Consider the following 15393-nt stretch of genomic DNA (forward strand, 5'->3'; position numbering starts at 1 on the left):
GAGGATAAGTCACATCCTATTGTGAAACAAGTGAAGATCGCATTTGGTTTATGTAAATTTTAGTTTACAGAGAAAATGTTGAGTTCAAGACAGTTTTCAACAGTTAGCAGTGTCTTCCTATATGTTAATCAGATTCATATGAAAATATTAAAACTAAGTATTAAAATTAATGTCATGCTATCTATTTCTAATTAAAATAAATGTTCTTAATTCCTCCTTGGAGAAAGTAGGACATTATCATGCAATCACACACATTTATGATTTCTAAAGGTCAGAGTGGTATATCTGAGACTAGATGAACAGAGAGAAATACTGGAAGCAATTTTACCCAAGATTTATATTTTCAGACTCAGAAACCTCTGGAATCTCACAGGGACTTGAGGAATCCTCTACTGCAGCCCCTCCTGTGGCAATGAGGTTGCTGTATCCTAATGAAGAGGCTAAACTCAGCCAGTACCATGACTCCACACAACTGCTTGGTGCATTAGACACCAGACAGCCAAAACCCAGAGAGGAAACAGAGCATCATGAGACATGCATGGAGCCATGGGACACTCATGGAGCCATGGACATACATGGAACTGTGGGACACGCATGGAGCCATGGACACACATGGAACTGTGGGACACGCATGGAGCCATGGACACACATGGAACTGTGGGACACGCATGGAGCCATGCGGCATGCAAGGAGATGTGGACATGCATGGAACCATGGGATATGTGTGGAACCATGGGACACACGTGGAGCCATGGGACATACATACATGGAGTTGTGAACATGCCTGGAACCGTGGACACACATGGAGGGATGGGATATGCATGGATACATGGACACACATAAAGACATGGATATGCCTGGAGCTGTGGGACATGCATGGAACCATAGACAAGCACAGAGCCATGAGACATGCATGTAGCTGTAGGAGACACATAGTGCCATGGCACATGCATGGACCATGAGACACACATGCACGGAGCCATGTCACACACATGGAGCTGTGGACACACATGGAGCCTAGCACAGAAACATCTCCTTCACTCATCTAGCATCCCTTCGTTTTCTGAGAGGTTACAGTTTGTTGTAGCTTGACACTGTCCATGTTACGCCTTCTCCAGCCGCAGGAGGAGCAGGTGTCAGGCTGAGCAATGCCGGTGGCCCACAAGACAGCATGGGGTCAAGGGAAGAGTGACAGGAGGCCAGAAAACAGGCAAGAAGGGTAGTTATGATGACAACATGTAATATGCACATGGCCACATTAGAGAAGGGAAGAAAGAGCTTCTTAGACTAGGAGAGGGGCTGAGGGCACAGTGAGTGAATACAAGAAAGAGCCAACTCAGAGTTACAAAACATGTCAGATATTCTTGCTGTCAACATTTAACAAAGCAATGCATGCAACACACACATAAATATAATGTAATATAATGATATGTTTTGAAAGGAAAATATAGGATCCATGAAAAATAATCATTCATACTGTGATATGGGAATAAAACCCAAGTTTAAAATCCTAATAGTCACTTTCAGTCACTGTTTTTTCAATCACCTAAGACTACATATGGGGATAAAGGCAGCTGTTAAAACCCAAGATCCTTAGGGAAGCAGCAGAAAACCAAGTGCAACCCCCTAGCCCAGTCCCGGTTATGGCCCAAGCTGGAGCAGTCATCTCAATTCCCTCCATGTCCTTCCCAAGCCACTGGAGCTAAATGTTGCAAATCCTCCATCACGAGTCCATGCAGCTCTTGCTTAAGTTTCAGAACAATTCTCAGGCCAATCAATAAACCCATAAGTAGGAGGACACTCTATAGGAACATTAAGGAGTTAAAGATAAAGATCGCTGGGACCTGGGAATGGAAATCAATAGGGCCCTGCCTGATTCTGCAGGCAGGAGTAATCTTAGGCATTAATGCTAAATGCTGCCAGCTAACACTCTGAAGAAAGGCCTCCAAATCAGTCATATGAAAGACCCACGCAAAGTACAGCATGACTCACATCACTGGTGGTCTTTCTTTGTGAATAATGTGAAATTGCTTCCCACAAACCAATTCCTATAACAGGAGCATGCTCTCTAAATAGCCAACATACTGAATAAACTTTAATCAATAAACAAACAAAAGCAGAGTATGGCACATCGCCTTAAGTAGACATTAAACATTTAAAACTAATCTCAGAGATGGTTTTGAGACTCAGTAAGCATGCTGAGAAACATGCTGTCTTGAAGGGTCACTATTTTTTCCCCTCTTTATTGGAATAGAAATTTAAACAAATGATAAGGACATATGTGTGAACGGTGCATCTGTAATGGGTCAGGGTGTTTTAGCAGCCACTGCACAATCAGGGCTAAATATTCCAGAACATACAGTCAAGCAAGTAACCTTGCAAACACGGCAAGCTGTTAAAGCATGTTGTGCAATGAACTCCACTAGACAGGAGGAGCCTGCAGTGGCAAATATTTCACAGAGGCTGGAAAATAAAAGATTCTACCAGCATCTTCTGCCTAGCCAGGTAAATCAGACCAAGACTGACGGAACATGCTAAGTTGCATGAAGACATTCCGTTACCATCCAGTCCTTCATCAGTAGCATCCTGTGCAGAATGCCTCCAGTGCATGGAAATCAGGATTTTAAGTCAAGATTATCCGGTTCTCCCTTTATTTCCCTTTAGTCAGTGTTTCATCCTACTTCCTCAAAGTTTCTTGGAATGGTGCCTTACAAAAAGTGTTCACGGGGAGTCGCAGAGGCCACTTGTTCAGCTGTAACATGAGCCATTTCAAGGCCTGACTGGGTGCATAACATCACAACACATCGTGTGTGTGTGTGTGTGTGTGTATGTGTGTGTGTGTGTGTGTGAAAGAGAGAGAGAGAGAGAAATAGTTTTATTCCCTCCTCAGAGAAGCACTTCCTTTCTAAGGCCCTGTACTCTTGGCCTGGGGCCTGCCTACTCCTCTTCAGCCAAGACAGAGATCTTCAGGAACTCCTTCCTCTCCCGCATCCACCCCCACCCACAAGCTTTCCTGCATCCTGGGTGCTTTGGCCTCCTGCCCTCCAGGCTCACTGGAGGTGGAGTTGGCTTCCTATAACTTTACTGGGCACCTGTTCCCAGTTGCTATGCCCTCCTACAGCACCGGGGTCTCTGCTTAAACAATCGTCTCCCCTCTCTTCTCTCTCTTTAGCCTCTTCCTTCACCTCATTCCTTCCCATCGCCATTTGAGGATGGTTAAGTCATGCTCTTTGAAAAGCTGTTCCCTGCCCTTATGTCCCTGCATGACTGACATGAATTCTCTCCTTTTATATCTATCATCTAGTCCCTAACCTTTGATATATCCCCACACATATCACCATCTGGTTTCTTCCCCCAACCCTGCACTGAAACTGCTCTGATAAATGCTGCCTTTTATGTGTCCTCCCAAAAGATATACTGAAGTCCTAACCACAGGTACCTCTGAATGTGACCGTATTTGGAAACAGCACCTTTGCAGACAAATTGTTTAAGATGAGGTCATACTGGATTAAGGTTAGCCCTAAGTTCAACATGACTTATGTCCCTATAAAAAGAGAAGACAAAACGGCAGGGACACAGAGGGAGGATACCATGAGACTACAGACTAGGAGACTGGAGTGATGCGTCCATGAGCCAAGGAATGCCAAACATTGCTGACAATCATGAGAAGCTAGGAGGAAGCAGAGAACAGTTCTTCTCTAGAGACTTCAGAGAGAACACAGACCTGCAAACACCGTAATTTTGGACTTCTGGCCTCCAGAACTGTGAGAAGGGACAATTAGGTTGTTTTAAGCCATCTAGTGTGCAGTAATTTGTTACAGCAGCCCTAAGCAGCTAACGCAGTACTGCTGACAGAATTTCTCAGAAAGTGAGCAATTGTCCTGGCTTTCCCAGAACAGAAGCAACCAGGAAAATCCCAGGAAGACCAGGACAAGTGTGTCACTCTTCCTTCTGGCACACACCTGCCTTGAACACTCTGCAGTATCTGACGCTCTGCTGGACATCGCCCTCTTGAAAATATCCCCTTTCTTGGTTCTCAGGAAGGCTTGCTCTCAACTAGATAATTCCATCTGGTGGCTCACAGGAACTCAGCCTTTTCCATCTAAAATCACCACACCCCTCATATCTGCTTTCTCTTCTTGATTCTATATGGAATCAACAGCCAAAAATGTGGGGATTGCAGTCAGGGCTTCCTTCTCACTCCTGCTCTACATCTACGGAATCCTCAACCACACTCCTTTCCAATTTCCAGAATCTACCTCTTCTCTACATTTCTGCCTCCCTTCCCTTAATGCAGTTCCTCCTCCCTTTGGTCTCAGTAGCAACCTCAGAATGGGCTGTCCCTGCCGGCATTTTGTCATCCTCCAGATAGAGGATAAACTTGTTCAGATGACTTCCAATGTCAGGCACCTCCGAATCCCCACTTGCCATGTGAGCCTCATGCCCTCTACCTCCTCCTCCATATCTTAAAATAAGATGTCCTGACTTCCTGTGCATGAGGCTTGCCAGGACCTGCAATGCTCCCTCTCTCACTTCAGGGCTTATCACTTGCTCTTTTCCCCTCCCTGGAAACCTCTCCTTTCATAAGTTTTGTAAACACCTTCTAACAATCACTTGGGATGCAGCTCTGGCATGGCTTCATCCTAGAAACCTTCCTCAACCACCGTCCTACAGCCCAGGATGTGGGCTTAGAGCCCCTCTCCTAGGCTCTGCAGCACCCAACACAGGCACCTGTTAGGACCCTTCACAGAATGTTACGCAATGGCCCTTTTGGTTCACATTCCTAAAACTAGTCTAAACCCTTTTAATAGGAACTGAGCATCTTCTTGATCACCTCAATATCTAGTAAAGACCTTGTACACAACAGTCTTCTCTTAAATGTTCATTGAAGGTTCACTCAGAATTAAAAACATGCAAATAAAAATACACTGAGATGGCATTTACGCACTGAGTTTGGTCCAAATCCCAAAGCCTGTTGGTGTACTCTGCAGGAAAGGCGGCAGAAAAACAGGTATTCATATCCAGGGCAACTAGAATGCAAAGTGGTGCAACCTCTATGAAAGAGAATTGGGCAACATTTACAAAACCACAAATGCATTCACCCTTTGGCCCAGAAATCCCAATTCTAATAATCTCTTTCAACGGTACACTTGCAAAAATATTAAATAATGTTTACAGGAGGCATTACTCACTGAAACAATATCCATGGTCACAAATGACAGAAAATAACCTAAGCATCTCTCAATAAGGAGTTTTTGATTAGGTTAGGGCTCATCACATAGTGGAAGCTATGTAGCTACTGAAAAAAAAAAAAGACAAAAAAAGAATAACATAAATCTGCACACTCTTAGTTTACTCTACACTGGAGAGTAGACTCCAGCATATATCATTAGGTTAAAATAATGCTACACAGAAACAAGTCTATATAATTGCCACCTTTCATCTAAGAAAAGAGAATATAAATATATATTTGTATGTGTGTGTGTTGCTTTGCTTCTATTACAAAAGTAGCCTAACCCATAAAATATAGGTAAATAGCTAAATGCAGAAAGATCTCTAGAATAGGATCAACAAAACAGGAAGCAAAGCTAGATTCCTTTGAACACCTTTTGCTTCAATAATTTGACTCTGAAACACTGCATAATAACAATGTCAATTTTAAGAATTTCTAAAAATCAATAGAAAAATTAAACAAATGATAGTAACTGGGTCTTGGGTTGGTACCATAACCACCCAGAAATTATTAAATTATTTCTACTGATTTTAAAGCAGTAATTCTGCTAATTTCACTAGAATTTTCCAGTGAAATATATACGTGAGGACAGAAATAAAAAGAGAAAAAAGTCGTTTGAAAGATTTTTCAATAATCAAAAACAACTAGGTTTGCATGGAGCTGTTATTCTAAAATGACTGAGTGTGTACTAAAGAAAAAAGGCAAAGAAATAATTAGGTTGGTCAGCAGAGACTTGAGATTTTGTGCAAGGAAGAAATAGACACTAAGATGGGAAAGGTTAACAAAGACCCTAGAGTCCTGGAGATGAGTTGGGAGTACCAGGAGAAGCTTATGGTATATTTTAAAAATGCTTTTCTTAGCACTGTCCACTGAGAAGACCTGTGGGCACCTTTGGTGCTCAAAGCATACAGAAATGAGTGATTCCCAGGTCTGAGGAAGGAAATAAGTAAAAGGAATAGGAACATCTTGTCAACCCAGAGAGTAAAGAAGCTCTCAAGGATGACTTGGATGGAGTCAGAAGAATCCAAAAGCTGCTCTCAAGAGGCTACTCTGGGCTTAAAATGCTATAATTTTACCATGTACAAGGATGTAAACTACATGGATTAAAATGCATCAAATATGTTGAAATTCATGTATTCATAATAATTCTAATAATCAAAATAAGAAAAAGGCAAACATAACATCTTATTAATCCCCTTTGGATGACAAATGAATGACCTGTGGGGTGTTAAAGAACCAACCTATTTGTGAATTTAAAAAAAAAATAGAAGTATAAATTGGTGGGGGGCAGGAACCATTTGTTTTGCCTTTCCTGCATAAGGTGTACCTTCAGGATATGCAAACAGTTGATGAAGGAAAGATAGTTTGTATAGAAGTATTCTAACCACTAAATGAGCAAAATAATAAAATAAGAAAATCCCAGTTTTGTACCCATGGGTGAATCAGTAGATTGAGGCCGTGATCATCAATGACTGATCATTTCCCAGCTGGATATGCTCTGCCTCCTGAAGGAAGTACACAGCACTACCCATGACACGGTCAAGACAAAAAGATCCAAACCTGGATCTCAGCAGGTGTCTTGAGATTACTAGGAATTTACAGACATCTTTGGAAACAGTAATATTTGAACCACACAATCAGAATGCGATGAGCAAACTCCAGACTGTGGGAAACTGTCCAGGACAAAGAACTTGGTTTCTGTAATTTGCAAAGGGTATGAAATAAAAGTAAAATATTAAAAGAGACTCAAGAAATATACCAACCAATAGCAGTGTATGGAATTCACTTAAATCCTGATTTGACTTAACTGGCCAAAAGATGCCTAAGTATTTATGAACCCATGAAAGATCTCTCAATGCCCACTGGGTGCTTGATGATGTCATGAAATCATTTATTGTTTGTTTGTTTGTTGTGATAATGGTACTGAATTCCTTATCTTTGAGCATTATAAACTGAAATCTGATGGATAAAACTATTTGATTTTTTTTGAATTGCCTCCAAAATAATTTAATGGGTATGAGATGAAGCATGAGTGGAAATTTAGATGAAAAAGGATGGGGATGGGCCATGAATTGATAAGTGTGGGGCTGCATGCTCCTTAGACTATTCTTTCTATTTTTGTGCTGCATAGACTATTCTTTCTTTTTTGTGCTCCTTAGACTATTCTTTGTTTCTGTAGATATTTGAAAGTGTTTGATACAAAGTTTTAAAAACAACAAAATATAAAACCACTTGTTGCATGAATTACTGAAATACAATGTCTGATTCATCATATTTAGTCTGATAATATAATTCCTTGAGGACAGGGGCAGAGTCTATTTTCTTTTCCACTCTGAATGCTTGAGTGCCCCGGGTGTGAAGGACCTTAAATAAATTTCAATAAATGAAAGAATAAACGAGTGGATACACAGATTAATTATTTAATCCTACCAATCCATAGAGATACTTGGGACATTAAATCAATTCTGCTGCCATGCAATGCTAGATAGAAACAAACGGGTAGGTTTGTGGCTAGACTAAGGCTTTGCAGGAAAATGCCATAGTGAAGAATTTTAGGCTTTCCTTGGTTTTGTTGTTATTTTTATGGTCACATTTTTATCCTTTGGTTCAAACACTTAGGAGGCCTGCAGTACCTGTTAAATAAAGGTGACCAGAAACAATGAGATTTTTTTACCTTGGTAATCCCTGTCTTAGATCCCTCTTGAGGTAGTAATCAGTTTCTGGACATGAAATTCTAATGATAGAGGCTTTTTTAGTTTTACCTTTATTTTAAACTATGTCTAAAACAAGAGTCACTGGATTATACAGCATTTGTGATGCTCTATTATCTTCTATCACTAAACACAGAGTGTGCATTTAGATGACGGCTTTGCAATCAGTGCGTGCTGGTCCCTTACCTTTATAGGAGATGACTGGATGCTCGGCTCTCTGGCACTGAGTCGTACCCTGGGCCTCTGGGCGGGCGAGTCTCCACAGCCCCAGGCTTGAGAACAGCCATGCTATAACACAGGTTCCCTTCATGGTGGGCAAGGGGCCTCTGACTCTGGGCACGTGTCTTCTAAACAGAAGCTCTTCTTCTCCTCATGTGTGGAAAGTGCCTAAAACACACAAAAGAGAAGAATCAGATGACCGTGAGTTCGTTTTCTGGTGGGTGGTCTTCTGGTAAAACTTCCTCACTAACTTTAAGGTTACACTTTGTGGAGACAGAGGAGAGCTTGGAGGGCTTAGAGCAGCATATTTTTCTAGGTCATATCCCAGGCCGTGTGTGTGCATGAATGCATGCGTGAGTGCATGTATCTCAATACAGACCTCTCATTCTCCCAATAATTGCATGACATAGCCCATTTGTTTTAAACGAGAAATGCTCAAGCTTAAGCTGTACTGTCATCACACTCACTCCTAAGGAATGTAGATTAATAGTTGGGATTGGCTGGATTTCCCTTGGTCACCTGTCCTAACCCCTTGCGCAAACACAGGTCTATATGTGGAAGCCCTACAAATACCTGCCCATCCCTTTTTAACATTTAAAATATTTAGTTTTAAGAAGGCCACGGCCATTGTCTTTTACTAATAAATTGATGAATATTATGCTACTCAGCTTTAAAAAATCATCACGATTTGCTAAATTCTGTATTTAGTGATGCAGGATAACCTTTTAAAATTCTAGATAATCTGCCTGCAAATATCTGGCTAGAGATCAAGTGTGAATCAAATAAAATCTATATTGAGCACCTACTGGGTGAAATAAAAGTACTATGCTGGGAAACTTTAAAGATTATGAACAATTTAAATGATTAACAAGCATTAAAGTAATATAGGCCTGTAAAAATAACTATAATCCAAGCTGTTAGCAAACCTCAAAAAGAACAGGAGTGCTGTGGGAGTCAAGGGAGAGTACGACTGCTACAGAGAAGGATCTATGATGGGTCCATAGATGGGCTCAAATCTGAGTGTAATGCTGGAGGATAGAGAGGATTTCAACAGATGGAGGTTTCTGGAAGGACATTCCGTCCCCAGGGAAGAGGATGAAAAGGCACATTGGAGAGGCAAGAGGAAGAGGTATGCAACATGTTTTAGGAATGGTGTGCTATACTCGATCTAGGAAATTTAAAGGGAAGTACTGGGAAGAGCTTACAGACTAGGTTAAGATTTGGAAGGCAAACTACACTAAGGTGTGAGGACTTTATTTTCAGGCAACAAGCTACCATAGTACATTAATGTTAGAAGATCTTATTAATAAGACCATTATCACAATAGTGTACCTAGGAAACTAGGCAGATGAGAGCATAGAAATGGAGAAGTCAATTTGAAGCCATTACAATTGCTAAGAAGAGAAATAAATGAAGCAGTGACTTTGGGGGTTTCAATGTGAATCAAAAGGCAAACACAGTACACAATAACTGTGGGCAATGGAAACTACGGCAAATTAGAGATGGCCACAGATTCGGACATTCCTCCCATTGAGAGCTGGATCTATGTTCCCCACCTGGAATCTGGGTTGGCTCAGTGACTGCTCTGCTCATTTTAATACAACAGAGGTCATGTTGTGCTAGTTTCCAAGCCCAGGCCCTAAAAGCCTGGCAGTTGCTACATCCTGTAGCTTAGAACACATTCTTTAAGACACTGAGACACTAGGTCAGAAGTCCAAATACCCTGAGATGGCCATGCTAGAGAGAACACATTTAGGTGCTCTAGTTGATGGGTCACACATAAGCCCAACTCTCCAGCCATGAGTAAAGCTGAACCCCATTGAGTAATTTCAGTAGATACTATGAGAGCAAAAGAATCTCTCAGTTGAGCACTGCCCAAATTCCTGACCCCACAAATGCAAAATATAATAAAAGAGTGGTTGTTATAATCTGCTAAATTTGGGGAATACAGAGCAAAGAGACACAGATGGACTTAAGATAGACAATGTAAGTGACTTCAAGGATAGTGATGCCATTCATTTTAATAGGATAATCAGCAGATGGATTTTGTTTAGATGAGATTAGAATCATTTTGTGTGTATGTGTGTGTGTGTGCACATTAAGTTTAAGACACCTGGCCAGGCATGGTGGCTCATGCCTGTAATCCCAGCACTTTGGGAGGCTGAGGCGGGTGGATCACCTGAGGTCAGGAGTTCGAGACCAACCTGGGAAATATAATGAGATTTTGTCTCTACAAAAAATAAAAATAAAAATTAGCCAGGTTTAGTAGTGTGTGTCTGTAGTCTTAGCTACTTGGGTGGCTGAAGCAGCAGGATTGCATTAGCCCAGAAGCTCAAGTCTGCAGAGAGTTAAGAATGTGCCACTGGACTCCTGCCTAGGCAACAGAGGAAGACTTTGTCTCTGAATAATAATAAATAAATAAATACATAAATACATAAATACATAAAAGAGAGAGGAACTAGAAGAAAATCCAGAGAAAACTGAGGTGAAAAGCTATTAGGGTCCCAGCAAAGAAAGTGAAAGAAAGGAAAGAGGCCTTCTTTAAAAAGGAGTGCTTACCACCTGAACAAATGGTGAGATTTCAAGATAAAGAAAACATGGATTTGAGGGTGTATCAAATTTCACAGTCTGTATTTTTTGAGTCAAACAAATGGGGAGGAAGGAAAAGACATGATAATTGAAATTTTGAAATTGAAGAGTAGAAAAATTAAGGGTTAATTTCATAGAAGTTGGCTCAATATGAATAAACTTGACCAGAAACCTGAAGGTCCAGCTGAGTTTAGAGTCTCTCATTCACTCAATATTTACTGACAACTGCATACCCAGCTCTATGCATGTATGAATTTGCAAAGGAACCAAGAAGCATGAGGTAAGGCCTATTGCATCGATAAGCAGCAACCATGGAGTTGATATAAGGAAGCCAAGTACAGAGTCACCAGGACCAAGAACTTTAGAGCAGGCAGAAGGTTGGGGTCCTTAAGAATGGAAGGAATTCTACAACATTTCCATTGACCAAAACATTCAGGTTGGGCAGAGAAACAGGTAATGGGACTGCAAATCAAGACAAGGGAAGAGTATAGCTTCTATAGGAACAAGAGACGCTGAGCATGAAGGTGGGGATGGGCTAGGGAGGAAAACGGAGAGCCAGAGGCTCATCTGTCCGCCAGCCCACAATCCCTGCCCAAGCACAGAGCACTGTAATGGACAATGGATGAGCAAATGCTCATTGTCCCTGGGTTATAACATTAAAACTATGAGTTTCACTTTTGAAAAGGAGTTACAGTGTGCAAAACTGGAGTCTGCTTTAGAACTCCAGTCCAAAGGTAGCAAGATGAAGTAGCCTATCTTTTCTGAGCCTCCTGATCTGAGACTTAAGATATGAAATTTTATCAAATGATGTATTTCAAAATAAAATAGCATTTGTTAGAGGTGCTTTAGATGTGATTTCATTCTGTTAAAAGCAAGGAGGTTTGGGGCACACATATCGGTTCAGGTAAATTATCACAGTCCCACATCAAAACAGATCAGCAATGATAAAGATAAAATGGGAAGGATGATGAAGTGGCAATCAATCCTCAACACATGCTAGCTCTGCAGTAAGCATGGTGCCAAGCACTCACACCCATGCCTGGCACCCAACACCCACCCAGAGCCATATCACTGATGAGTCCACTCTCACAGAGCAGTAAGCCATCATGGAGATGGGTTGGAGCACTGCCCTGTCATTATCTCCAAGAATGAGTGCAAATCAACTAGGGACTAAGAGCACATTCTTTTCTTACACATAGTTTTTCAACGTGCACATCTAAGTCAGCATAGATTCCCCTTCTGCTACCGATGAAGGGCATCATCCAGACCTGCTTGTGACCGAAACTGTCCTTTATTTACAATATGCCCTCCACTCTGATCTTAAGATATTTGACATTAGAAGCCCTAACATCTTTGCCACCTGAATGAAAGGAAGAGAAAAATAACACAAGTGTCTGAAATGCTCTTTCCTTGGGATTTGGAAAGCGACAATTAGAGAAGAGGGGAAATGACACATATAGAGAACGAGCAGCTAAAATGGAACACGTAGTTTGAGGGTGATGAGCTGAAATGACATGTTTGTCATGTTAGGAAAGAACATTTAATGAGAACAGGTAATTTTTTGAGGTTTATAATTTTCAGACTACAACATATTACCTTTTTTCTTAAACTAAAGGTACTGTAAACTGTCATTACAGTAAGGTGACAGGAAAGGGCATTCATAGTCTCCATGCAGAGACGTGGGCTTTTTTAAGCAACTTACCATGGAATGCTAACTCTTTGAAGAGGCTTTTACTCTAAATAGACTCAGCTCTAAATAGCAGGTCCCTCCTTCCTGGACTCAGCAGGTCCATCTTCCACTGAATCATGGAGCTCTTGCCTCTCAGTGGTGTAGGAGGAACACATTTATACCAGGGCTCTTAGTGCTCAAGCTCAGCACTATTGATATTTTAGTCATAATTCCATGTTCTGGGCTATTCTATGAATTTAGCAGCATCCCTGGCCTGTACCTACTAGAGCCAGTAACACCCCCATCCCACCACCAACTTTGCACCAACCAAAATTGTCTCCAGACAATGCCAAATTGCGCCTGGTTGAGAACCTCTGCTATAGATAGATAGATAGATAGATAGATAGATAGGCAGACAGATGCGTACATACATCCGCATATGCATACATACATAGATAACTTCCCTCTTTGGAAGTTAAACAAGCTGCCATGAATTGAAAGATTATTCAAAATATGCTTATATAAAACACCAAACTAAATTTTGTGCTGAGTCATTCAGGCAAAATTTCAAAATATATGAAATTCCTTTTAATTATAACTATGTGCTACATTTGGGAAATACATTATGAAGGAATTTTCAAAGGATCAAAGTTCTATCATCATTCAACCAACTCTAGAAAAATAAAAATATATTACATGAGTTAATATGAAACAAATGAATTTGCCAATATGAAGATTTATTCTAGAAAGCCAATTTGGGAGACAACATATAAGCATTTTTGGTGCATCTACTTCAAAACCCCTGAAACCCCTAAACTTCCTTTTATTTTCCAGATGTAGGAGAATATCTCTATGAGCTCGATCTAAATAAGTACAACTCTGTATAGAAGTGTTTGTGCAATAAATAACATTTCTCATTCACTCCCACGCTACAACTGAAACTGAATAGGCTTTGAGGACAGAAAATAACTGCTCCTTTTAGGAAAAAAAATTGCTGTCAGATAAAAAAGAAATCAAAGGAATAAAAGCTTCCATGAGGCGTTTTGCTTAGGGAACAGTGTCTAACCAGTTATTAGTAAAAACAGATCCAACATAAGCTTAACGTACTTTTCACAGGAGGCTGGGTTTCTTCTGAGCTATAGGCCTATCATAAAGATGGATATAGCCTAATCTGTTGGTATAGTCCAGAGAGTCCACAAACCCCTCCTGGGCCCATCCCCTACTTGATGGCATTAGAGACTTGCTTTGGCAAGAGGACAAAGGAGTCAGGTGAGTGAGCTGACCCAGTGAGGTGGCCTCAGAGATGTCTCAGGAAGTCCTGCCCCATGCATGCCACAGCAGGACAATCCTTAGTACCAAAAGGCTGAAGTGATTGCTGCATGTGTGTCTCTTAATTAGGAACAGTTACAGATCGTTATAATGTAAAAAACAAAACATCCAGGATTTGCAGAAGAAGGAGTTGGAACGTGCTTTTTTTTGAGACAGAGTCCAGTCTAGTTCTGTTGCCGAGGCTGGAGTGCAACGGCATGATCTCGGCTCACTGCAACCTCCACCTCCCGGGTTCAAGCAATTCTCCTGCCTCAGCCTCCTGAGTAGCTGGGATTACAGGCACATACCACCACACCCGGCTAATTTTTGTGTTTTTCGTAAAGACAGGGTTTCACCATGTTGGTCAGGCTAGTCTTGAACTCATGACCTCGTGATCCGCCCGCCTCAGCCTCCCAAAGTGCTGGGATTACAGGCATGAGCCACCACGCCCGGCTGGAACGTGCTTTTCAAATGTTTGTTTTTGCATTTGTTCTTTCCATTTCTCAGCCCTGTTTTAGGGGATCAGATGAACTGCTCTCGCAGAAACTAGAGTCGCCTTCCAGACTGAATGCAGCAGAACTACTAAAGAATCATTCCAGCAAACAAACCAACCCCGAAGCCATGACCTACACACACTAACAGAGCCAAAGATGGGGTCCAGTGCATGATTGTCAGCTGCTGCCCAGTAAATAGTCCTGCATATTGAAAAACTCATGATTCAGCTTCTGCCTTTCAAAAAAAATCATGCTTTTAGAGGAATAGCTGAGAATTAGCTCCTTCTTAATCTGTCTCCACTACTCACACTGCAAGACCTTCCCTGTGGTCCCTCTCGCCTCGCCAGGGTCCTCAGAGGCAGCCTTGCACACTCAGTAGTTACATCTGCACCCTTGCTGATGTCATGAGCCCCTCATTTGCCCAGTCCTCCCACTGCTCCTGGTGCAGACTGTCTTCCATGGTCACACCATGGCGGCTGACACCAGCCACAGCGGCAGCTCCTTTCCAGAAACCCAGATGGGACATTAGAGTGCCTGCCACACCACTGCTTCCACGTGAAAGGTTGCCTTGGAGAGACCCAGACCTTTTGTGTTTCTAAGTCTTGATTAAGTTTTGCTTCTCTCTTCTATTGTAAACAATCTACACATAGTTCCAATGCCAAGTGTATGTGCTCCAACATGCTGAATTGGCTGCCTGAATGAACCTGAGAAAACAGAGCTAGTGTCCTATGGACCATTTATAATCCACCCATCCCCTGCCACTGAGTGAGCCCATTGTGAGGTGGCTTAGGCCCTTGGTATGTCTGAGACAAGAAATGAGTCAAGGACTCCCAGAATTTGGAAGGTGAACGAGGAAAGATAAATCATCTAGTCTGTCTTCCCTCTTTGTAGCTGAGAAGGCCATGGAGAGAGATTAAACAGTGCATGTGAGATCAAAGGTGCAGTGACAGGCCACATCAAGATGGGTCCTGCTACCTTCTGGCTGCTTATAGTCTACAGCCCGAGCTCCCTGCTCAAGCTTCTAAAACCACACACTTATGGCCACAAGATCACATGACCTGAATCACCCCCAGACCAGGAGTAGAGTCTTGTCTCTAGTGAATATAATCAGGGATGAACCTAAGGCATGAAAACGGGCAGTGTCTTCGGGGTATCCTTAATCCATATTAA

The 15393-nt window shown here is 41.7% G+C and overlaps 1 protein-coding gene across 5 annotated transcripts in view; it reads right to left on the reverse strand.

The window, feature by feature from the left end:
• Positions 1-15393, reverse strand: part of SEMA5A (semaphorin 5A) — a 516751-nt gene that overhangs the window by 341897 nt on the left and 159461 nt on the right. For 4 of the 5 annotated variants that reach the window (XM_054488673.2, XM_063664657.1, XM_063664656.1 and 1 more), the window contains one exon: positions 8131-8331. In XM_054488673.2, coding sequence (XP_054344648.1) covers positions 8131-8254 — 124 coding nt within the window. In that variant the 5' untranslated portion in view covers positions 8255-8331. Of the gene's footprint in view, positions 1-8130; positions 8332-15393 lie in introns of those variants that run through there. The other variant, XM_063664659.1, reaches the window with a different exon arrangement.

The sequence above is a fragment of the Pongo pygmaeus genome, chromosome 4, assembly GCF_028885625.2.
Source record: "Pongo pygmaeus isolate AG05252 chromosome 4, NHGRI_mPonPyg2-v2.0_pri, whole genome shotgun sequence".
NCBI classification, from domain to species: Eukaryota; Metazoa; Chordata; class Mammalia; order Primates; family Hominidae; genus Pongo; species Pongo pygmaeus.